Source organism: Notolepis coatsorum, assembly GCF_963971535.1.
Source record: "Notolepis coatsorum genome assembly, chromosome: 2".
NCBI lineage: Eukaryota > Metazoa > Chordata > Actinopteri > Aulopiformes > Paralepididae > Notolepis > Notolepis coatsorum.
In genome coordinates, this window is record NC_140166.1 from 213,251,767 (window position 1) to 213,278,596 (window position 26,830).

Genomic DNA, 26,830 nt, shown 5'->3' on the forward strand with positions numbered 1-26,830 from the left:
CTGCAATGTGGTCTCTTGTCTTCCTTGTCTCTTGTCTTCCTTGTATTCTTTTTCATATCCACTAGATGGAGATCGGTAGGATTAAAGCACTGATATTCAGGATCTAGTCATCTTGAAAAGTCTCAATCTGGATCAGGGTGATCCTATCCTGGATTGCTTTGAAATACCGGGACAAAATCTGTCCGAGTTGTCTGATCCTGGATCACAAAAAATGGGATTTACAAATCTGATCGGATCAGATGGGGATTAAAAGTTTTAAACTCCTGGGCCCAGAGCTCCTCTCCAGTCGAGCTGTGGTGTTTAAATCCAAAATATTGATAAATCCTCTGCCATTGTTGTGTAACATGGCATCTGTTCTCTAGAGTCTTTATCTGCTTCATGTGAAGTAAAATCGACTCTAGACGTGGGGCTGGTGGGGGCAGTAGGCAATTAATTTACTCAAGTGGATTCCTGAACACAGAATGACACCGTTATCACTGACTGACTACCGCGGCAAGCCTAGGTGGAACTAAGTATAACTTAATACAAATTAATTATATTTAATTATTATTATTATAAAATAATAATCATAAATATTTTTTTCCTGTTGTACTGAACTCGTACCAAACCGTGACCCCAATACCGAGGTACGTACCAAACCGTGGCTTCTGTGTACTGTTACACCCCTAGTAATCAGTGTATTGTATTTTAACTTACACACTCGCTGTCACTCACACACGCGCATTACACACAGACACACACACACATTTACTCATACTTACTTCTTACTCTCACATACTCCAACAAGGTCCTTACATTGATCGTGTTTTCCAACTTGCTATATGGATTCATTGGATTGTAATATAATTATGTTTATTATTATAGGTGGAGGTTTCTTATAAGCCTTCTGGGATTTTCTGCCTCTTCCTGCACTGTATATCTTTTGTACTTTACAGTTTTATTGTGGTGTTGTTTCTATACTGTGTGAAAACTAAACACCCCCACCCTGGACCAGATATGCTCAGTCAGAGGTTAGATAAAATGTATATACTCTCTTTTCTAGACTATTTTTGTATCACAAACAGTACTGTATTTGCAAATCTGGTATGTCATAGATGTAGCAGTACTGTCTATCTGTATGTCATATATGTTATGATGAATTGAAAATGGGGGACCCTGATGTAAACAAGACGAAAGTCTTTCTCTGGTCTGCATCCCCTTAACAATTGTATGTATTGAACTGTACTGTACCCATTCTGCAATCTGTTAATAAAGTTATCAATCAAGATAGTATTCACTCTTTTCTGGTAGGCTTCACTCTCTTCTGGTAGGCTTCACTCTCTTCTAATCTCTGGTTGTGTCTTAAAGGGCCAGCAGACATTCTTGGCAGAGACTGTTGTTTACATCAAGGAGGAGCCGGAGGACTTTGAGTTTGAAGGTGAGTTGGAGTTGCTGTACTTTATCAAAAATGTTAAAAGACTCAACTGGTCTGTGGGAAGAAGGGAGGGTTTTCCCCTCAGTCCTCTCTGTCTATTAGTCTTATTACTAATTACTTATTCATTATCATTTTATTCTTAGTTCTTAATATTTATTAATTATACGCTACTTTCATTCTTAGTCCTTAATACTTATTAATTGTAGGTTACTTTTATTCTTAGTTCTTAGTACCTATTCATTGTACATTATGTAAAGGCTACTTTATCCAGGAAGCGGCGGCTAGCATCGCTAGCACAACAGGACAACTGCTACCACATCTACAAAAGAACCCACGAGAGGCCACAGCGAGAAGGAATGAACCGGGGTTCACAATCGTGGCGCCCAGCAAGTCGCAGGACCAAAACAGCGAGGCATCGCGAGCTAACGGGGCTAACAACAATGGACATAGAACCCCACCCCCCCCCCCAGGGCTGCACGATTTTGGGAAATAATCGAATTGCGATTTTTCTGACAGATATTGCGATTGCGTTTAAATTTGCGATTATAATATAAAAAAAAATAAGCAGCCCCACAGAGGTTTATTGTAAAATGCGGCTTGCATCTGGCCTACGTGTGGGTCTCTTCGGGACACCGAGCCTGAAAATGTTTCTTTTTACCTGGGAATCGATAGGCCTACTGGTACCCAACGGTACCTTTTTTTCTGTACTTTACTCTCCCTCTCCGAAGTCTAAACTTCACAACACACAATCTAAAACCCCTTACCTCGCTCTCCCAAACCGATCTTGTATCTCAATAAGACTTCCTGGTTAAACAAATAAAAAAAATAAAATAAAAAAAATGTGATTTCTTTTCTTTTTTGCGATTTGATAATTGCATCATTCCAAATCGCGATTTCGATTTAAAATCGATTAATCGTGCAGCCCTACCCCCCCTCCCCATCTACCGCCACCCGGTCAACCAGACACCACAGAACGTAACACAGACAATCAACACCTTGAACTCGACGACATAAACCAGATAACAGCCTGAGACCTAAACTGGCTGAAATCAGACAGATGACCGGTAAGGCAAACATATTGTGTTTCACAAGGGCGGCTACGTGGTGCAGTGGGCAAGGCGCTCACCACGAATACTGGAGACGCTGGGTTCGCCTGTTCGAGCCCAGCGCTCCACATTGCTTTCAGTTTAGCTGGTCGTCCGTACTAATACACATTGGCAGTATTAGGGGGTGGGAAACTGATGGGTGGGGATCGGGCGTTGTGGACAGCGACTCCTACAGGTTGGTTGGTGCGCCTGCGCAGTAGAATCAGGAAGCGATGGGGGCAGCGCCCCTCCAAAGCGGCGACCCCTGACGCTGAAAGATCGCGCAGCGCAGGTGAAAAGATGCGACTGCTGTTACCTCGAGTATCGGAGGGGACTCGTGCTATGTATGACTTAGTCCACATTGCAGCCGGATTGTGGGAGGCAAGAAACAGCGTTCGAGACAGGGGAGGGTTGAATTGGATGATACGAAATTGGGATGGGAGAAAAAGTGGATACAAAAAAAACATTGTGTTTCACAGAAACTAAACTACATTCATCTGTACAGGATCCAGAGATTGAAATAGAAAATTATTCAATAGTCAGGAGGGATAGGAATCAGTATGGAGGTGGTGTCTGTGTGTATATTCACAAAGATACCAATTTCATCAACCGTACTGACCTTAACCATGACGAAATTGAAACTGTTTGGATTGAAATCTTATTCGAAAGGGCAAAATCAGTACTAGTAGGCACAATCTATAGACCGCCAGAACAGAGTGGCTTCTATGACACACTTGATGGGTGTTTAGCTGGGGTGGAGGGTGTAGAAAAGATTCTTATTGTGGACTGGAACACGGATATGCTATGTAAAGCAGCACCCGTCTTCAAGGCCTTCAGTAGGTTTTGTGATCTGCACGGTTTCAGCCATCACCCAACCCACAAGGGTATGTTTTGATTGATTGATTGATTGAAAACTTTATTAACAGATTGCAGAATGGGTACAGTACAGCTCAATACATACAATACAATTGTTAAGGGAATGCAGACCAGAGAGAGACTTTCGTCTTGTTTACATCAGGGTCCCCCATTTTCAATTCATCATAACATATATGACATACAGATAGACAGTACTGCTACATCTATACATTTATGACATATCAGATTTGCAAATACAGTACTGTTTGTGATACGAAAAGAGTCCAGAAAAGAGAGTATATACATTTGACATAGAAACTGTACATTGGAGGAGGTTGGGTAGGTGGGGGGGCTGTACATTGGAGGTGGTTGGGGGGGGGGACACTGTACAACTGAACAAGCAAAACTGTACATTGGAATATTGACAAGACCATACTTGGTCATTTACTGTACATTGGGGGGGGTTGTGTTAGGACATTTACAGGGGCCAGTTTAGAATTGCAGTCTCCCGTAGGTGTTTTTTGAGAGTGTTTTTGAAAGTGGGTAGTGATTCACATTCCTTTACAGCTTTGGGTAGGGCGTATTTAGTCCCTTGTTTGAGCCGAATCTGGGTTTAACATGATTTGTGGAGCTCCCTCTGGTGTTGTGATCGTGGTATTCACTGACCTTTGGGAAGTATTTTGACATGTACATCGGTACCTTGGTCGTGTAGTGTATCTTGTAGACCAGGCCCATTGCAAGTTGCTGTACTCTGTCGTCTACTCTAAGCCATCCTAGGTTGTCAAAGTGGGCAGGGGTGAGGTGGGTTCTAGGAGTAAGGTCAAGCAGTAGTCTGACCAGTTTGTTTTGAGATGTTTGTAATTTTGTTTTTAGCGCCTTTGAGGTGCTTTGGTACCATGAGGTGCAAGCATAGTCGTAGTACCCTTGAATGAGTGCTCCTGCCAGAGTCTTCAGGGTATTCTTGTTTACCAGTGAGGAGATCCGGTACAAGAATCGTGTTCGTTGGTTGACTTTTTTTATTACATTGGATGCCATTTTGTCACAGGAAAGATTTGCCTCTAGGATGGAACCCAGGTAGGTAATATCATCTTTCCATGTGACAATATTGTCACCCACTGTAACTGAGAAGCCGTCGGTCTTGCTGAGTTTGTTATTTGAACCGAAGAGAATGGACTCTGTTTTGCCCATGTGTAATGATAGTTTGTTATCAGCGAGCCATATGCCATATGCATATGTGATTCAACACAAACCACCATTGACCTCATTCTGACCTCTGACAAGTCCATGATCATTATATGATTTTCTGTACCCGCAAAAAGCTCAAACAAAAGGCCGGCTGTCACAAAACAGTCACATCTAGGGACCTCAAAACCTACTCTAGAGAGGCCTTTAACCAAGAACTGGAGAGCATGGACTGGTCAGATGAGCTCAGTGGTACACTGGTTGAAGAAACATGGCATGGATTCAAAACCAAATTCACAACAATACTTAACAACATGGCACCCCTAAGAACCACCAGGGTTAGAAATCGCGCTGAGCCATGGATGCACACTGAAATACTGACCGCTATGAAAACCAGAGACAAAAAATGCTCTGAACTTCATAAAAGTCAGACAAAGCTTACCAAAAGCTCAAACAGTGAACTCCAAGCCCACATGGTTGAACTAAAAACTCAATAAGAAATGGCGTAAACACCATGATCAGAACCGCAAAAAAAATGTCATCAATGACAAAACTGAGGAAAATAAAAACAAACCCGCAAACTTTGGAAATTACTCAACAACCAACTAGGCTGCAGTGAAAAACTAAAAACCAGATTTATAAACATAAAGACAGAAAACACATCACAGACAAACTGGATGTGGCCAAATACCTAAACATATTCTTTACAAACATAGCCACAACACTGGTTAATAAACTACCCTCCCACTCAGGGCATTATGGGGTAGAACACATAGTAGCATACTACAAAAACCTAGGGGTCCGCAAAGACGACTTCAAACTGGAAATGGTAACAACAGATGAGGTACTCAAAAAACTGAGCGCCCTCCAACCTAACAAGGCCACTGGCCATGACAACATCCCCTCCAAATTCCTCAGAGACTCAGCAGCCGCCATCACCCCACTCATCACACACATAATAAACCTCTCCATAAAACAGGGACATGTACCCAAAGACTTCAAAAATTGCGAGAGTAACCCCCCTGCACAAAAAGGGGAGCAAATTAGACCCAGGCAACTACCGCCCTGTTTCTATTCTTACCTCCATCTCGAAAGTCATGGAAAAAATAGTATACGAACAGGTCGAAAAGTACCTAGCGGAAAAAAATCTAATCTACAAATTCCAATCTGGCTTCAGAACATCCCAATCCACTGACACATGCCTTCTCTATTTGAACAACCACATCAAACAAGAGGTGGACGCGGGCAAATACTGCGGCATGGTCATGCTGGACCTACAAAAGGCCTTCGACACTGTCAATCACTCCATTCTGATTGACAAGCTAAAAGCAATTGGTTTTGATAGTCTATCAGTGAGCTGGATGCAATCCTACCTTGAGGGGAGAGAACAGATGGTGGAGGTAAACAGTACCCCTCACAGTACAGCAGCTTGCGATGGGCCTGGTCTACAAGATACACTACACCACTAAGATACCCATGTACATGTTGAAATACTTCCCAAAGGTCAGTGAATTCCACGACCACAACACCAGAGGGAGTTCCACAAATCATCTTCAACCCAGATTCGGCTCAAACAAGGGACTAAACACGTTTAGCAATTATGCCACAACAATGTGGAACGCCCTACCCACAGCCGTAAAATTATAATGAATCCCTACCACCCACCTTCAAAACCGCCCTCAAAGAGCACCTACGGGGGACTGCAATTCGAAACTGGCCCCTGCAAATGTCCAAACAGTTTCTTCCCCCTCGAATGTATATATTTTCTTTTAGATATCTGTTAAACAGTACTGTATATCTTGTATGTCATAAATGTAACGGTACATATCTGTATGTCGTGTATGTGATAAATGCCATGATATATATCTGTATGTCGTGTAGGTCATAAATGTCATGAATTGAAAATGGGGGACCCTGATGTAAACGAGACGAAAGTCTTTCTCTGGTCTGCATTGCCTTAACAATTGTGTGTATTGAGCCATATTGTATTGTACCCATTCTGCAATCTGTTCATAAAAATGTCAAAAGAAATCAATCAATCAACATCTGTTTTGTAAAGTACTGTATGTATGGTGGTGATGGTGACGGTAATGATTAATAATCAGAATCAGGGGCGGCTAGGTGGTGTAGTGGGCAAGGCACTCGCCACCAACGCAGGAGACGCTGGGTTCGAGCCCAGCTCTCGGCGTTGCTACCAGCTTGGCTAGTCGCTCATACTAACACAATTGGCAGTGTTAGGGGTGGGAAAGCTGGTGGGTGGGTCCTGGTCGTTGTAAACAGCGACTCCTACAGTTCGGTCGGGGCGCCTGCACAGCGAGGGAAGGATCTGGAGGGAGGTAGTGTGACCTTCCACACGTTACACTCTCCCAGTGAGAGTCTGCGCTGCCAGGCCGGCTGCCGGCTGGCTGCACATGTGTCGGAGGAAAGCATGTGATAGTCTCCGGCCTCCCGGACCAACAGTAGTGGGGGGTGCGCAACAACCAGGAAGGGGGTTGGGAATTGGCATAACGACTAACAGTGGGATGGGAGAAAAATCGGAAAAAAGGAGGGGGGGGGGGGGGGGAGATAATATAAAATATATATAATAATCAGAATCAGAAAGGTCTTTATTGCCAAGTAGTTTTCACATACAAGGAATTTGCCTTGGTCGTTTTCCGTGCGACATTAACGGACAGACAACAGACAGATAATACAATAAAGAGGTGGAGTGAAATAAAATGAAATATTAGCACAATATAATTATTAAAGAAAATATAGGCCAGGGCTGTACAACTGTAAATAAAGATGTCGAATAAAATAAAATGGGATATAAACCAAATTAAATATAGCACAATAGAATATAATACAATTATAAGTAAAAAAAAATTTATTGGAATAAGAATAGGTCAGGGCTGTACAACTGGGCAAGATGTGCTCAAGTATACACTAATTAGAATGAAATAACAATAAAGTGGGATGGGGATAATTAGCAGGGCTCTGCAATTGAGCAGTTATGTGCAAAGAATATGAATCGGTGAAGTATGAACAAGTATGTTTTGATTGTTTATGCAAGTACTGTATAATAGTCCAGTAGGGGTGTGTTAATGTAACACAGTGGGGGGTGTCGGTGAGTGTCCCGAGCCTTGTTGATGAGGCTCACTGCAGAGGGGAAGAAACTGTAAAAGTGGTATAATACAATAAATTGTGTTCTACGTGGCCCCACCCTGCCAGATAAACTGACCAATCATTTGTCTTCCAGGTTGTGATGGAGTTCCATTTCCCGGTCAACCAGGTCAGAACCACACCAAGACCAACACCAAGATCAATGCTTCTCGACCACAAAAACGTTACCCAACACAGATGAGAACCTATAAACCTGCAAGGATTCCCGAGTTCACCTGCAACTTCTGCGAGAAGTCCTTCCTGAAGTCTTACAAATTGCTGGAACACCAGAAGAAGTGCAAGCCCCGGCACGTCCCGCCAAAGGAGTTCACCTGTAACAGCTGTGGCCGGCGGTTTGAGAGGGCCTCTTCCCTCCGCAATCACCTGAAGCATCACAGCGGCGAGAAGCCCTACAGCTGCTCATTCTGTGGGAAACAGTTTGTCTTCGACAAGAGTTGCCGCACCCATGAACGCAGAGATCACGTCGCCATGGGCTACCGGTGTTCTGACTGCGGAGAGACCTTCCGTGAGCGAGAGCAGAAGGACCGACACAAGTGCCTGGTGTTTAAAGGAGAGACTGTCTTCCCCTGCACTGAATGCACGGAGGTCTTCAGCAGGCGGTATCTCCTTAAGAAACACCAGCTAGAGTTTCATCCAGAGATCTTTGTGGAAACAAGCCAGAGTCCTCGCACAGAGAATGACAGAATGAACCCTGCAGACACTGTTGACCAGGCCATGGATGAGATGGAGAGGAGGAAGGAGGAGGAAGAGGAGGTTAGAGATGCCACCTTTGGAGCCGTTTGATTCAGGAGAGTTGGTCCCACTGTCCCTGGGCCTGCTTGAGATGGATGAGATGGTCCAGCCTGGGTTCTCCAACAAACGGTGAATATACAGAAAACACAAACCATGAGTTTGAAGATGACAAAAGTCTTGCCAAGAGGCAGAGGATCTGTGGATGCCAGGGTGGAGAAATAGGGATCCGTGGGCATTGTCAAGTGGCATGACAACAGATCCGTTACTGTGATCTCTTCCTACTGTGCAGTTGAACCTCGAGACAAAGCTCGACGCTGGATCAAATCAGACAAAGCATCTGTGGATCAGCAGGCCACACATTGTGAAGGAGTACATATATATATTTATTATGGTGGTATTTTGAAAACAGAAATGTGGTCTATTTCATCTGTCTTATGTCCCCCATAATTTTCCTTGAAGGAGAAATGGGTCGGGGTTCTTATAATAACATGTGCAGGGTTGGGTCATGATTTGTGGTTTTGGTGTGCTGTTGAAAGGGTTTAGTGCTGGTTTAGTTCTACATCCATTCTCTTCTGATTTGGAGACTTCATTATGATAACATTTATTAAAAGGGGGGGGGGGGGGGGGGGGGCAGAAATCTGACTAGGTTTTGTTTTTTTCCTTCTCTACCACCACCTCCTAATAGACAGTCTCCTCCCCACCGCATGTATATATTCTCTCCCCACCGTATGTATATTTCTCAACCCACCCACCCACCCCCTCCTAATGTACAGTCCCCTCCCCATCATATGTATATACTCTGTCAGGATCTATGGGTAACAGTGCTGTATATTTGAATACCGTTTATGTCACAAATGTATCAGTACTAAATACCTGTATGTCCCTATGCCATAAATGTCATGTATGTTGTGTATGTCATAAATGTCTATGAATTGAAAATGGGGGACCCTGATGTAAACAAGACAAATGTCTTTTTCTGGTCTGCATCCCCTTAACAATTGTGTGTATTGAGCCGTACTGTATTGTACCCATTCTGCAATCTGTTAAATAAAGTTTTCATTCATTCATTCATCGTGACCCACAACTGACTCCAGTACTATGATTTAAATGGGACTCATTGATGATCTGGAGCAAAACAGACGTGTAGATCTGAAAGATGCAGCAAAGAATGAAAACATCCCGTATGCCATCAGTTACTTACTGCTGAGAACAGTCCTGTGTTTAAAGAAGCAGCAACGAATCTTAACAACTCTGACATACAGTACAGAGACAACTAAGACTCCAACTAACCCTAAAGTCAGAGACACTCAAACTAATCGTAAAGCCAGAGACAATGTCGAAATGTATGTTTTGTTTTATATTTTCAATTTGAGAATTATAATTTTTCTATTACATTTTAAGGTGTAGGATTTCACAAGATGGCCGCCAACCCTGAGCTGCTGTGATGAATGAATGAATGAATGAAAACTTTATTTAACAGATTGCAGAATGGGTACAATACAGTACGGCTCAATACATACAATTGTTAAGGGGATGCAGACCTGAGAAAGACGTTTGTCTTGTTTCCATCAGGGTCCCCCATTTTCAATTCATATAGACATATATGACATACATGACATACAGATAGTCAGTACTGCTACATCTATACATTTATGACATACCAGATTTGCAAATACAGTACTGTTTGTGATACAGAAGGAGTCAAGAAAAGGGAGTATATACATTTGACGTAGAAACTGTACATTGGAGGTTGGGTGGGGGGGGTTGGGTACATTGGGATATTGACAACCATACTGGGTAATTTACATTGGAGGTGGTTGGGGGGGCGGGGGGCACACTGTATAAACAAGTAACACTGTACATTGAGGGGGGGGGGGGGAGGAGACACTGTACAAACAAACACAATTGTACATTGAACTATTGACAAAACCATACTAGGTAAATGACTGTACATTGGAGGGGGTTGGAATGATTGGGTTAGGATATTTACAGGGGCCAGTGTTGAATTGCAGTCTCCCGTAGGTGTCCCTTGAGAGAGTTTTTGAAAGTGGGTAGTGATCCACATTCCTTTACAGCTTTGGGTAGGGCGTTCCACATTGATGTGGCATAATTGCGAAACGTGTTTAGTCCCTTATTTGAGCCGAATCTGGGTTTGACATGATTTGTGGAGCTCCCTCTGGTGTTGTGATCGTGGTATTCACTGACCTTTGGGAAGTATTTTGACATGTACATGGGTACCTTGGTCGTGTAGTGTATCTTGTAGACCAGGCCCATTGCAAGTTGTTGTACTCTGTCGTCTACTCTAAGCCATCCTAGGTTGTCGAAGTGGGCAGGGGTGAGGTGGGTTCTAGGAGTAAGGTCAAGCAGTAGTCTGACCAGTTTGTTTTGAGATGTTTGTAATTTTGTTTTTAGCGCCTTTGAGGTGCTTTGGTACCATGAGGTGCAAGCATAGTCGTAGTACCCCTGAATGAGTGCTCCTGCCAGAGTCTTCAGGGTGTTCTTGTTTACCAGAGAGGAGATCCGGTACAAGAATCGAGTTCGTTGGTTGACTTTTTTTATTACATTGGATGCCATTTTGTCACAGGAGAGATTAGCCTCTAGGATGGACCCCAGGTAGGTAATTTCATCTTTCCTTGTGACAATATTGTCACCCACTGTAACTGAGAAGCCGTCGGTCTTGCTGAGTTTGTTATTTGAACCGAAGAGAATGGACTCTGTTTTGCCCATGTGTAATGATAGTTTGTTATCAGCGAGCCATATGCAGATTCTGCCTAGTTCCGAGCTGAGGGTTTTTTCAACCTGTAACTTGTTCTTGTCAGAGACCAGCAGGGCTGAGTCGTCCGCAAACAGGAACAAGTTGCAGTCACAAGCTGACGACATGTCATTTGCATAAATTAGGAACAGTAGCGGTCCTAGTATGCTTCCTTGTGGAACACCACAGCTCACTGTGAGGGGGGGGGATAGGGTACCGTTTACCTCCACCATCTGTTCCCTCCCCTCAAGGTAGGATTGCATCCAGCTCACTGATAGACTATCAAAACCAATTGCTTTTAGCTTGTCAATCAGAATGGAGTGATTGACCATGTCAAAGGCCTTTTGTAGGTCCAGCATGACCATGCCGCAGTATTTGCCTGCGTCCACCTCTTGTTTGATGTGGTCATTCAAATAGAGAAGGCATGTGTCAGTGGAGTGGGATGTTCTGAAGCCAGATTGGAATTCGTAGATTAGATTTTTTTCCGCTAGGTACTTTTCGACCTGTTCGTAGACTATTTTTTCCATGACTTTCGAGATGGAGGTGAGAATAGAAACAGGGCGGTAGTTGCCTGGGTCTAATTTGCTGCCCTTTTTGTGCAGAGGGGTCACCCTCGCAATTTTGAAGTCCTTGGGGACGTGTCCCTGTTTTATGGAGAGGTTTATTATGTGTGTGATGATTGGTGTGATGGCGGCTGCTGAGTCTCTGAGGAATTTGGAGGGGATGTTGTCATGGCCAGTGGCCTTGTTAGGTTGGAGGGCGCTCAGTTTATTGAGTACCTCATCTGTTGTTACCATTTCCAGCTTGAAGTCGTCCTTGCGGACCCCTAGGTTTTTGTAGAAAGCTACTATGTGTTCTACCCCATAAAGCCCTGAGTGGGAGGGTAGTTTGTTTACCAGTGTTGTGGCTATGTTTGTGAAGAAAATGTTTAAGTAATTGGCTACATCCAGCTTGTCTGTGATGAGCGTGTTGTCAGTTTTTATGTTTATGTTTGAGAATCTGGTTTTAAGTTTTTTACTGCATCCTAGTTGATTATTGAGTAATTTCCAAAGTTCACGTGGTTTGTTTTTGTTTTCCTCAGTTTTGTCATTGATGAAATTCTTTTTTGCAGTTTTGATCATGGAGTTTACGTCGTTTCTTAGTCTGTTTCTTTCTAGTTTGAGTTCAGTCACGTGGGCTTGGAGTTCACTGCTCGTGCTTTTAGTAAGCTTTGACTGACTTTTACGAAACTCAGAGCATTTTTTTGTCTCTGGTTTTCATAGCGGCCAGTATTTCGGAGTGCATCCACGGCTCAGCGCGATTTTTTACCCTGGTGGTTCTTAGGGGGGCCATGTCGTTTAGTATTGCTGAGAATTTGGTTTTGAAACCAAGCCATGTTTCGTCAACCAGTGTACCATTGAGTTCATCTGACCAGTCCAGACTCTCCAGTTCAAGGTTGAAGGCCTCGCTAGAGTAGGTTTTGAGGTCTCTAGATGTGACTGTTTTGTGGCAGCCAGCCTTTTGTTTTAGTTTTTTTCGGGTACAGAATATCATATAATGATCACTTAACCCACATGCTATAACCCCTTTATTTGAGATCTTGGACTTGTCGGAGGTCAGAATGAGGTCAATGGTAGTCTGAGTTGATTCACATACACGTGTGGGTTGGGTGATTAGCTGGCTGAGGCCATGCAGATCACAAAACCTACTGAAGGCCTTGAAGACGGGTGCATCTTTTCGTTGCATATCCGTGTTCCAGTCTCCAATAAGAATTTTGTCTACATCCTCAACTCCAGCTAAACACCCATCCATTGTATCATAAAAGCCACTATGATCTGGCGGCCTGTAGACTGTGCCAACCAGTAGGGATTTCGCCCTTTCGAATAGGATTTCCACCCATACAGTTTCAATTGATTTATGATTCAGGTCATTTCTGTTGATGAATTTGGTGTCCTTGTGTATGTACATACAGACACCACCTCCATGGGAGAGTTTATTGCTGCAGGGGGTAATTGGCAGCATGGAAATTCAGGTGTGAATGCCATCTTGGGGTGGAATAGACAGAGAAAAAGATTCTTTGCAATGGAAGGATTAGTTTCCTTCAGTGGGTGAAGAATACCCATTTTTAGATGAGGGAAAAGAGGGTTCGGTGAAGGAATCACCTCAGAGACGCCATTGGTATGCATGTTTTGTAGTTTTTTGGTAATTGTCCATTTAAATTACTATAATTTATACCTGTAAAAGTTTGGGTTGTTGGCAATTTTGTGGGAATCTTTATAAAAATATATTAAATGTATTTGGTTAAATGAAATTCAAACTAAATTGATTTGGTCTGTTTAAATTAAAATAACATGTATTTGGAAGGAAAACTAATCATGTTTAATAAAAAGACTACACTTGAAGGAAATGTTTTATTATTTAGCATGAATGAAAACTTTATTAACAGATTGCAGAATGGGTACAGTACAGTACGGCTCAATACACACAATTGTTAAGGGGATGCAGACCAGAGAAAGACTTTCGTCTTGTTTACATCAGGGTCCCCCATTTTCAATTCATTGTAACAGATATATGACATACAGATAGACAGTACTGCTACATTTATGACATACCAGATTTGCAAATACAATACTGTTTGTGATACAAAAAGAGTCCAGAAAAAAAGTATACATTTGATGTAGAAACTGTACATTGGAGGAGGTTGGGTAGGTGGGGGGGACTGTACATTGGAGGTGGTTGGGTGGGGGGGGGGGGTTGTTATTTGTGGAGTGTTGTTATTTGTGGAGTGGCTAATTTGTGTGTGTCTTTCTTTAAAGGTTTTCAACCTACTTTCAACCAACATGATTTGAATGATGCTACTTTCAACCTACATGATTTCAAAGATGATGTGTGGAAACAATGAACAGTCATTAAATCTGGAAATTGGAGTGGAGTTGTCCAGCGTCCTCTGTTGATGGTTCAAGCCATTTTTCAAGTTTAGGCAGCACTGAGACCAAAAAAACGCATAACTTGACACTAAGACGCCAACTAAACCTAAAGTCAAGAGACTAAGACTCCAATAACTGACCCTAAAGCCAGATATGACCAATACTAAGACAAACACCAACCTTGTCTTTACCATTAGTTTCTTAAGCTAGCTAGGTTGACATGACAAGATGGAATAGAGGTAGGCCTGGCTACAGGCAGGGTAATACGAATAAAATAGAAATGAAAGTAAAAACAAAGATACATGTGTGATCATCTAAGTCAACCCCATGGTACAAATATATACTGTATAGCGCCTAACCTAAGTCTACAAATTGGTAGGCACAGTTAATTGTTAAATGCACTGCATTCCTCTGTGACTGTCAGCCATCAATTCAGCATTTGTATTTGTGGACATGCACAAGGCCATTCCTTAATACAAATTTAAAAAAAAAAGTTGACATTTGGTGAACATAAATTGTCCATGTTATGTGATTGTTTTCAGAGTTTTTTTCCCCCGTCACTGACTGTCGTCATTACGCACGTCGCGCACGCGCAGTTTAAAGGATCGTTGTTCTATCGTCCATTTTGTTCTGGTCGTGGATTTGTTCTGTTCAGTAGCTGTGACGATCCAAATAAGTCAAGGTAAGACGATTTGGACGTTGTTTACGTTCCTGTGGTTGTTATGGCTTCTTTTATTCACAGACACACCACTCACATAAGTCACATTAACGTTAGCATTGCGATGAATTGAATGAATCAGTCTGTTGAGACTTGAGACTCCTCCTATAGTTACTTCAGCTTTTGTTTCGCAGCAGAGAACGAGAGAATAATGGCAAAAGTCGCCCCAGCTCCGGCTAAAGGCCTCTACAGACCCAGGATAGCGAGTCTCAGCGTCAGTGACCGGGTCGTCGAGGCAGTGTCCGCTTCTAAAGAGAGGGGCGGCATGTCTTTGCATGTCGTAAAGAAGACTCTGGCTGCCGGTGGCTACGACGTGGATAAAAACAAGTTTCGTGTGAAGACTGCCATCAAGCGTCTGGTGGCGAAGGGAACCCTGGTCCAGCTGAAGGGTACCGGAGCCGTCGGCTCTTTCAGAATCAACAAGGACAAGCATGAGGTTAAAGCCAGAGTCAGTCAGCCTGCAAAGAAGCCACCGGATCTCCTCTCTGGTAAAATAGAATACCCTGAAGACTGGCAGCAGCAGGAGCACTCAATCAAGGGTACTACGACTATGCGTGCACCTCATGGTACCAAAGCACCTCAAAGGCGCTAAACAAAATGACAAACATCATAAAACAAACTGGTCAGACTACTGCTTGACCTGACTCCTAGAACCCACCTCATCCCTGCCCACTTTGACAACCTAGGATGGCTTAGAGTAGATGACAGAGTACAGCAACTTGCAATGGGCCTGGTCTACAAGATATACTACACCACTAAGGTACCCATGTACATGTCAAAATACTAACCAAAGGTCTGTGAATACCACGACCCCAACACCAGAGGGAGCTCCACAAATCATTTTAAACCCAGATTCGGCTCAAACAAGGGACTAAACACGTTTCGCAATTATGCAACAACAATGTGGAACGCCCTACCCACAGCTGTAAAGGAATGTGAATCACTACCCACCTTCAAAACTTCTCTAAAAGAGCACCTACGGGAGACTGCAATCCGAAACTGGCCCCTGTAAATGTCCAAACTCAACCCCCTCCTATGTACAATCCCCCCCCATGCCCCAGTGCTAAATGATGTAGCAACCAGCCACAACATACTTCAAATGTTGCTTCTTTTAGTATTCATACAATCTCTTTCACATACAATATATGTGTATATTAACAGACCACATACTGAACATTGCATATAATATAAAATGTAGCATGGATAATTCGAAAGTAGGAATCTAGATTCAAAATCTACAGCTCCAAAGAGTTGTGCTCACTTCTCACTCATGTCATCCCTCATTCATAACGACGTCCAAGTGATGTCACACCCCACATACAGGCACACACGGCAGCCTTGGACTGTCAAATCAGAGATGTTTTGTAAATTGGAGAATGCCACCAAACCTTTCCAATTTGATAGTAATCGTCTGCCGTGCGTGCCTGTATGAGTGGTGTGACAATCACCAGTTAGCTTGTAAATGGCCAGTCCTATGAGGGGTGTGACATCACCAGCTAGCTTGTAGAATGGCCAGTCCTCTCTCACACATTAATTCGCCCACTCTCTCCTTCTCTCCCCAGACGGAGACAGTCCCTTCCCTGTGGTGTGGGAGGTGCTGAATGGACTACTCTGGAGGCGGCCCATCACTCCTTCATCATCCTCAGCAGACAAGGAAGAGGAGGAGGACAGTCTTCCAGCACCGACAATAGAAATACTTTTTACCCCCGCCATGGACCAGGTATGTTCTGTCAGAGGTTACTTAGAATAGAGAAATGAACTATAGTAAAACCAAAATATTCCTGTGTTTTTTTGTTGTTGTTGTTGTTGATGCAAAGCACCTCTATGCCTGGCAATGTCATTAACTCATGCAATCATTCATTGATTCAGTCATTCACTCACACTTAGCTGTGCTGCCCCCTGGTGGCTTCCCACAAGCATTAGGTTGACATCATCATCAATCGCACTTCCACACACAACATCCACACAGGCCAGGCAGCGTCTATGCCAAATACAACGCAGTTCGGTTTCCGGGTTCCTCTGATTGGCCACTAAGCCCACGTGACCGCGGCTAGCACGCCCCCCTTATCGCCCGCTGCCGCGCTGTGAAGCGGAAGAGCCAGCGAGGCGCCGCGAGGCGGTGGTTTCAGCAGCAGCGGCCGTCTTCTTCCGAGGCGGCTTGTTCTTATTAATCCCTAATGTCATGTATGTTGTGTATGTCATAAATGTCGATATGAATTGAAAATGGGGGACCCTGATGTAAACGAGACGAAAGTCTTTCTCTGGTCTGCATCCCCTTAACAATTGTGTGTATTGCGCCGTACTTTATTGTACCCATTCTGCAATCTGTTAAATAAAGTTTTCATTCATTCATTTCTCCCCCACTACTCCCAAAAGTAACACTAAATAGATAAAGTACAACAACTCCAGGCTCAAGAAACTGTGTTCCCTTTGGTGCATTACACACAATTGTTAAGGAGTGCAGACCAGAGAAAGACGTTTGTCTTGTTTACATCAGGGTCCCCCATTTTCAATTCATATCGACATTTATGACACACAACATACATGACCGCTTTGGCTGTTTGTACGATGAAACAAAGAACTTCTAAGATACATTAACTTGGATTTCAGTGATATTCAGCGGTTATGTCAGTGTTCTTAAAAGCTTGTAGTTGTGCATGTCATAAAAAAACAAACTCGCATCATTTGGGTATTTCTGAATGTTTTGGCATATGAGTCTATATAGGATGCATTTTTGTGTAATTGTTTGATCATAATACAGGACTAAGGAACATGGTATTTCTTTTATTTCAAATTATATATATATATATATATAGGACTAATATGTATAAAGAAACCATTTCTTCTTTCAGAGGCTGATATAAAGCGAATGTTTTGTGTAATTGTTGGACATCACAACGTCGATTCCTGAACGCGCCCTCTTTGATGGAGGAGAGATTACACCCATGCAGCCTCGAGTGTTGTGTGCAGTGTAAACAAACATTGTTTATGGGAACACAGTTTCTTGAGTCTGGCGTTGTTGTACTTTATCTATTTAGTGTTACTTTTGGGAGTAGTGGGGGAGAAATGAATGAATGAAAATTGTTAAGGGGATGCAGACCAGAGAAAGACTTTCGTCTTGTTTACATCAGGGTCCCCCATTTTCAATTCATATCGACATTTATGACATACGCGACATTAGGGATTAATAAGAACGAGCTTCCTCGGAAGAAGACGGCCGCTGCTGCTGAAACCACCGCCTCGCTGGCTCTTCCGCTTCACAGCAAGGCAGCGGGCGATAAGGGGGGTGTGCTAGCCGCGGTCACGTGGGCTTAGTGGCCAATCAGAGGAACCCGGAAACCGAACTGCGTTGTATTTGGCATAGACACGGCCAGGCAACCCCGGTATGAGTGCTCCAACACCAGTCCATCTCATTCTGACATTCTGTGTTTATATTATAAGGTGGCACGTTTTTGCATTTGTCCAAAACCGGGGTTGATGCACTTATTTAAGTAATTTATTGACATCCTGAGTCGTGTTTACACTGTAGATATGTTAGCTAAGTATTTAAGTTAAGTTACTGACATCCTGAGTTGTGTTTACACTGTAGATACGTTAGCTAAGTATTTAAGTTAAGTTATAGTAGAGGGAGAGCGCATGTTCTGCCAGTGACATCACTTCCTGGCGACGCATACATTTGCAAGTTCAACAACAATGACGAAGCCCTCCATTGCAGTCCAGTTTTATACAGTTCAGGCACAATTATGTTAGGTTTTAATTTAGAAATAATCAAACGGATAGTAATATCTTCCATCAAATCTGTTGAGTGACTGATCAATGTAGCTGCAGCCTAACCACATTTTCATGCATTTCTCTATGGCCGTATTACATGATATTACATTTGGACGGTAAATTAGAAGTCGGTCACATTGACAAAAGAAATGCTAGCGGAAACACTGCTGGTTAGTCTGATATGTCTCTGCTTCTACATGCTGTCAACCGTCTTCTTCTGTTTTAACATATCTGGTTGTGTCTTAAAGGGCCAGCAGACATTCTTGGCAGAGACAGTTGTTTGCATCAAGGAGGAGCCGGAGGACTTTGAGTTTGAAGGTGAGTTGGAGTTGCTGGACTTTATCAAAACAGTAAACCGCCTTAACACATTGGGTGCCACGCCCCTTCTGGGAAGTGCATAGGCTCATGCCACCCATTAAACCCATGTAATCTGTCACCTTGTTTGTAGAGCTAAATCTATATTCTATATTATAGCCATGGATTCAATACTATAGTTATTTGACTGGGTTTCTTCTGGTCAAGATGCAAAAAATAAATAATTTTTCCATCCATATCTTCCCGTTTTATACTGTGGTGAATATGAGTTTTATTTCGGAATGATCCGGGCCAATTCCTGAGAGGCTGGTTATAAGCCCCAATGTGTATTATAGTAAATGCATTGGCGTTTTGTCCCTACACACGCTACTTTAAAAAGAATAGTCCGCCCGGACCTATATCATCGACGCACAGCCAAAGACTCAACGTTTCAAAGGATGTGCAATACCGGCCGCATACCACCAGGCGGCGGCATTGGACTTTTGCAATCTCAGACTTATTCCCTATGATAACAGCAGGCTCCCTGGATGGAATAGGATATTAAAATAGAAAAAAAATGGAACTATCCAGAAACGTGTTAACACGTGATTGGCACTGGGCCATCAGAAACGTGTAAATCAGTGATTGGCACTGGAAGTGTTAAGCCCGATCGGCCAGATACCGGGCCAAGATTTATTTCACGTCATAAATGGATCAATACAGTCCATATTAATTAATGTTTCTTTTTCAAATGTAGCCAAGAGTAAAGACCCTAACCCTGTCAAAACGGCAGTCAAAGTGTATATTTTCAGCAGGTTTGTTTACCAATGATTTTAAGTGTTATTAGCGAAATATGAGTTTATAAAAATCTCAGCGCTCTTTAGATGCAAGGCAATGACGCCGTCATGAAATCGTTGTAGTCCTAAGAAAGAGGAGACCCAGGGCTTTCGATGGACATAGAAATTTCATAAAACTACACTACCCAGCTCACACCAGTGCTGTTGAACACAGCCGGCTGGCGTGAACAAAATTATTGACGTTATTTTTCGGGTTGAACAAACCTGAACGTTATTGCCATAAAATACAACAAATATTGTATCTTTACCTTTCTGTGAACGTCTACCAAAAAAACGCATTGCAATCTGGTGAAAAGTGGCGGAGCTATGGACATTATACAAAAGTAACTGTACTTACAATTGATTTAATTCACGGTCTTTGCTGCCCTGTAACGGGCGCCTGGTGGTACTAAATCCAGATTTAACTCTGCTATTGGAAAGAAGATTTGGCCGATCCATAGATGTATGACTTGGCCATAATAAGGTAATTTAAAGTCCTTATATGCATATTTCAAATTGCATGTGTCCGGATGGCAAAATTCTGTACTGTATCTACTAGTACAAAACTCCTGTAAATCATCTGCCCTTTATTCATTGCTTAGATATTTAGTACATATGTAGTACACATCTCAAGAAGGTGCTGAATGAGGTCAATGTTAGCATGGTGTTATTCACCGTCAAAGATGAACAAATTAAAATAAATTATAATATTTTATATTCTCCTTTGGTTCATCACAATTTACTCAAGCATAGTAACAGAAACAATATTTCTGACACTGGAAATACATTCCATGAGGTCCATAGATACCAGGAACATGCAAATTAACCAAATGAAGTGGTGCAATCTTCCATTTACTTGGGGTATGTCCTTTTTAGGGGAATTTTCTGAAAATATGGCTAGGGCTTAAGAGGTTAAAAGACTCGACTGGTCTGTGTGAAGAAGGGAGGGTTTCTCCGTCCAGTCTGTCTGTTTGTCTCTCTCTGTCATGATGATGATGGTGTGTGTGGTAGTGATGGTTATTAATTGTGGCACAATATATTGAGTTTTATATCTGTCTTCCAGGTTGTGGTGACATTCCCCTTCCCAGTCAGCCAGGTCAGAACCACACCAAGACCAACACCAGCGCTTCCCAACCAGGTCATCACCTGAAGCAGCACAGCGGCGAGAAGCCCTACAGCTGCTCCTTCTGTGGGAAACAGTTTGCCTACGGCAAGAGTTGCCGCACCCATGAGCGCAATCACGTCGCCATGGGCTACCAGTGTTCTGACTGCGGAGAGACCTTCCGTGAGCGAGAGCAGAAGGATCGACACAAGTGCCTGGTGTTTAAAGGAGAGACTGTCTTCCCCTGCACTGAATGCACGGAGGTCTTCAGCAGGCGGTACCTCCTTAAGAAACACCAGCTAGAGTTTCATCCAGAGATCTGTGTGGAAACAAGCCAGAGTCCTCACACAGAGATGGACAGAATGAACCCTGCAGACACTGTTGACCAGGCCATGGATGAGAGGAAGGAGGAGGAAGAGGAGCTGTTTGATCCAGGAGAGTTGGTCCCGTCGTCCCTTGGCCTGCTTGAGATGGATGAGATGGTCCAGCCTGGGTTTTCTTGCAAATGGTGAATATGTAGAAAACACAAACCATGAGTTTGAAGATGACAAAAGTCTTGCCAAGAGAGGCAGAGGATCTGTGGATGCCAGGGTGGAGAAATAGGGATCCGTGGGCATTGTCAAGTGGTATGACAACTGTGCAGTTGAACCTCGAGACAAAGCTCGACGCTGGATCAAATCAGACAAAGCATCTGTGGATCAGCAGGCCACACATTGTGAAGGAGTACAACACATTCATGGAGGGCTAGACCTCTTAGATGCCATTACAAGGTACAAGTACTACCTGTTCTGGCAAACCATAATGCTGGACCTACTTGGTGTCCAAAAGCCACCACAACTAGCCTCATTTTCCTCCAATCACAAAGGGGCTTTCAGGCAGAGGTCACAACTAGCCTCATTCTCCAATCACAACAGGGCTTTCAGGTAGAGGTCACAACTAGCCTCATTCTCCTCCAATCACAGAGGAGCTTCCAGGCAGAGGTCACAACTAGCCTCATTCTCCTCCAATCACAAAGGGGCTGCCCATCACTCAACGCCACATCTCCACCACCGCCTCCCAGGAGAGCTCGTGTTTCAGATGATGTTCATGTGGACCAGGTTGCACTGACCTGTGAAATGAGACAAGCGTGGCCGCAAATTCTGCTAAATCGATGCAGCCACCGTCTGATAAACGCCACGTTCGTCTTTGTTTCACTGAGGAAAGAAATCATTAAAAATCTTTCCATTTGGCCTAAACTGGCTAAACTCCCACACATGCCGATAACAACGGTTCAAACACTGTGCTAATGGTACAAAAGTGTATTTGTTTCTAAACTCTTTTTTGAAAACATGTTTTTCAAGTTTACTACATAAGTCTGTTGCTCAGTTTTCTACAGCTACAGTAACTTTTTGAGAAGACCAACAATATGAGGCAGTCAGTCTTATTTATTTGTATTGAGTTTGCACATTTTTGTGTTTAAAACAAATAACAAATAAAATTGTTGATAAACCTAAGAAGGAAAGCTATGGTTTGTGGAAATGCAAATAAAAAGACAAACGGAAAGATTGTCAGGTTGATTTATTTTTCAATGAGGAATACGTTTAACAATTAACGCCCAATGTGACATTATGTAACATTTCAGATATTTGCCACTAGGGGGTGGTATTTTGAAAACTGAGAAATGTGGTCTATTGCATCTGTCTTATGTCTCCCATAATTTTTCTTGAAGGAGAAATGGGTCGGGGTTCTAACATGTGCAGGGTTGGGTCATGATTTGTGGTTTTGGTGTGCTGTTGAAAGGGTTTAGTGCTGGTTTAGTTCTACATCCATTGTCTTCTGATTTGGAGACTTCATTATGATGATAACATTTATTTAAAAAATTATTAAGCGGGGGCAGAAATCTGACTCAATCAGGGGTTTCTCCCCCCCCCCTTCTCTAGCATCGTGGCCCACAACTGACTCCAGTACTACGATTTCAATGGGACTCATTGGTGATCAGAAGCAAAACACAGACGTGTAGATCTGAAAGAAGCAGCAAAGAATGAAAACATCCTGTATGCCATCAGTTACTGCTGAGAACAGTCCTGGGTTTAAAGAAGCAGCAACGAATCTTAACAACTCAAGACATACAGTACAGAGACAACTAAGACTCAAACTAACCATAAAGCCAGAGGCAATGTTGAAATGTATGTTTTGTTTTATATTTTCAATTTGAGAATTATTTTTTCTACTACATTTTAAGGTGTAGGATTTCACAAGATGGCCGCCAACCCTGAGCTGCTGTGATGGGAGAGTTTATTGCTGCAGGGGGTAATTGGCAGAATGGAAATTCCGGTGTGAATGCCATCTTGGGGTGGAATAGACAGAGAAAAAGATTCTTTGCAGTGGAAGGATTCGTTTCCTTCAGTGGGTGAAGAATGCCCATTTAGATGAGGGAAAAGAGGGTTCAGTGAAGGAATCACCTCAGAGACGCCATTGGTACATATGTTTTGTAGTTTTTGGTAATTGTCCATTTAAATCACTATAATATATACCTGTAAAATGCTGGGTTGTGCTCCTGCCAGAGTCTTCAGGGTATTCTTTTTACCAGAGAGGAGATCCGGTACAAGAATTGAGTTCGTTGGTTGACTTTTTTTTATTACATTGGATTCCATTTTGTCACAGGAAAGATTAGCCTCTAGGATGGAACCCAGGTAGGTAATTTCATCTTTCCTTGTGACAATATTGTCACCCACTGTAACTGAGAAGCCGTCGGTCTTGCTGAGTTTGTTATTTGAGCCGAAGAGAATGGACTCTGTTTTGCCCATGTGTAATGATAGTTTGTTATCAGCGAGCCATATGCAGATTTTGCCTAGTTCCGAGCTGAGGGTTTTTTCAACCTGTAACTTGTTCTTGTCAGAGACCAGCAGGGCTGAGTCGTCCGCAAACAGGAACAAGTTGCAGTCACAAGCTGACGACATGTCATTTGCATGAATTAGGAACAGTAGCGGTCCTAGTATGCTTCCTTGTGGAACACCACAGCTCACTGGGAGGGGGGGGGATAGGGTACCGTTTACCTCCACCATCTGTTCTCTCCCCTTCCCCTCCAGGTAGGATTGCATCCAGCTCACTGATTGACGAGCTAAATAGTCAATCAGAATGGTGTGATTGACACTTGACAGTGTCGAAGGCCTGTCAAGGTAGGCCTACAGGCAGGGTAATAAGAATAAAATAGAAATGCAAGTAAACACAAAGATACATGTGTGATCTAAGTCAACCCCAGGTACAAATATATACTGTGTATATAGCTAACCTAAGTCTACCCTGTACAAATTGGTAGACACAGTTAATTGTTAAAAGGCACTGCATTCCTCTGTGACTGTCAGCCATCCAGTGGCGGACTCGCGCTGTTTGAAGGGCAGGGGCGAAAAGAAAAAAAGGTCACCTACTGCACAACATGGGACCCCATCAGTGAGCAAAAAGATATGATGCGTCATGTATGGTGAAATAGTCTTCATCCTTGATTAAGATTAACATTAGAATAATATAGACAATCCAGATTAATAGTATAACCACACCTCTATGATAAAAAACACAGGGAATAATACACCTTTCAAATGTTTATTTCACCTCATTGTCATGGTGTTTGAAAAGTAGATTTATCATGGTGTTTGAAAAGTTAATTATCATGGTGTTTGAAAAGTAGATTATCATGGTGTTTGAAAAGTTAATTATCATGGTGTTTGAAAAGTAGATTATCATGGTGTTTGAAAAGTAGATTATCATGGTGTTTGAAGGTCTCTAAACCATTGCTGCAGTGGTACATTTCTCAATGCTAAAGATATCAGTGAGGATGGAATATAAATATTTGGGAAAAAGCATTTTAATATGGTCTGGGTTGAAAAATAGTGAACCTATTCTTTAAAAGCTATTTACAACATATATTTTACAGGATATAAAACAGTTGAACAGTTAAGTTAATTCGAGTGCCGTTGAGCTTCTTCCTTTCTCTCTCCTTCTCTCCTCCCCCCATGTCCTCCTCCTGCCCTCTCCCTCTGTCCTAATACTCCCCATCTCTCCTCCTGTACTCTCCCTTCTCTCCTCCTGTCCTCTCCTCATGTCCTCTCCTCCTTCTCTCATCCTGTCCTCTCCTTCTCTCCTCTATCTCTCCCTCCCACTCTCTATCTTCCCCATTCTCTCCATTAAAGTTAATATATTGTACCTGGATACTGGCTGGATCAGTGGGATATTTTAATGGCAACAGGAGAGTATTCAAGTTATTTGTTGTTGTGTCGTTTGAATCATTTCTCTCCCTATCATCATTTGCATCCTTGCTTTCTCCATGACCATCTTCATCATAATTTCTCTCCATAGCATCATCTGCATTCTCTTTCCTCAACTTCTTCATAATTTATCTCCATAGAATCATTTGCATTTTCTCTTTCCTCCACTTCTTCACCATCTCTCTTCCTGATATCATCATTTCCTCTTGAATATCTCCATCTTCATTGTCCGTCTTTGTCTAAGGTGGAGCAAATCATATTTGTTTTATAATAGTAATATAATTGTACTGTATATAATATTCGTACAGTAGCCTACAATGTTATAATTGTATTATAAAGTAATATGTCATATAGCACTACCACTAGCCCTCTTGCCTTGATTGGAATAAAAAATATCTATGGTTGGTCAATTTAAATGTTTAAAACAAATTTTTCTGTCCAAAATAAGCATTATTGACCATGTTATAACCAGATTCTCAGTTATAATCCAAACTATTGGCTCTGTGCGACAAGCTTGTACACGTAGCTAGTAGTGAGGACTTACAAATACATAGGCCTACCTGTATCCTTATCTCCTCCCTTACTATTGTTGCTTTGGACCCAATTTTTCAAAGAGAAGCTGCTTTCAGCTGCTTTTTAATATTATTCCGATTTCGTTCTCTCATTGGCATTCTGTAATCATAGAATATAGGCCAATGCTGGTCGGCTAGGTGGTGTAGTGGGCAAGACGCTCACCACCAATGCAGGAGACGCTGGGTTCGAGCCCAGCTCTCCGCATTGCTATCAGCTTGGCTGGTCGTTCATACTAACACAATAGACCTATCTCAAACCCTGCCCCTTTTCTTGATCCTCTAATCACAACTGTCGCTTACCTCGGACAAGCGACAGTTGTGATTGGAGGATCAAGAAAAGAGGGCAGGGTTTGAGATAGGTATATTGGCAGTGTTAGGGGTGGGAAAGCACGTGTGTCGGAGGAAGCACGTGATAGCCTCCACTCTCCCAGACCGACTGTGGGGGGTAGGTGCGCAGTGACCAGGAAGGGGATTGGGAATTGGCATAATGACTAACATTGGGATGGGAGAAAAACGGAGGAAAAAGGAGGGGAAAAAAAGAATATAGGCCAATGCTAAACCCACTTTTATGTTTACTACCACTCTTAAGTTAGCTTTAAAAAGCAATTCACACTGAACTTTAAAGTGCTATGGGTATATTTTGTGCAAATCCTAAAATAATTTGTACACTTTATTTCTAAATTGAGAACACAGGTTAGCATAGAATCAGCTAAGCAAGGTACCTGTTTAGTTAGCTAGCTACAGTAGCCTAGGCTAAAACATCCTGCCATCAATAAAAGCACTTGCAGTGTACACACATTAGTTTTTAGTAATGCATAATTGCTAAAACAAACTCAATCTTTGCAACTTCAAAGAAAGCTTGCTGTATTACCTACCTCACACACAGCAGTAGGATGCAGGGTTACAGCTCAGACTGCATTAAGCCCTCTGGCATCTGAACATTCAAGAGGGGATGTGTCTAAAACTGAAAACTTAAATGGATGGAATATTGTAGTGACAGGGCTGCTCAGAGTTGTGGCTAACACTTTTGCGTGACATTATTTAACCGTCGGGGCACATGGTCAAGTTTAGACCATTGGAAGGGCACCAATGGGCACGTCCTCTCATTTTCGCCACTCAAAAGGGCATTTTAGCGTGATGTTTTCAACTGTGGGGGCACATGGTCAAGTTTAACCATTGGAAGGGCACCAATGGGCACATCCTAGTTG

At 42.7% G+C, this 26,830-nt stretch overlaps 1 protein-coding gene across 1 annotated transcript; it reads left to right on the top strand.

Annotated features, from left to right (window-relative positions):
- The first annotated feature begins 14,683 nt into the window (after positions 1–14,683).
- On the top strand, positions 14,684–22,326 carry LOC311223046 (uncharacterized protein). Its single transcript, XM_084307743.1, has 5 exons — positions 14,684–14,770; positions 14,941–15,345; positions 16,369–16,526; positions 18,826–18,895; positions 20,771–22,326. Exons 2-5 carry the CDS (start codon positions 14,958–14,960, stop codon positions 21,319–21,321), a joined length of 1,167 nt encoding a protein of 388 aa, XP_084163869.1. The 5' UTR covers positions 14,684–14,770; positions 14,941–14,957; the 3' UTR covers positions 21,322–22,326.
- Positions 22,327–26,830: the final 4,504 nt, after the last annotated feature.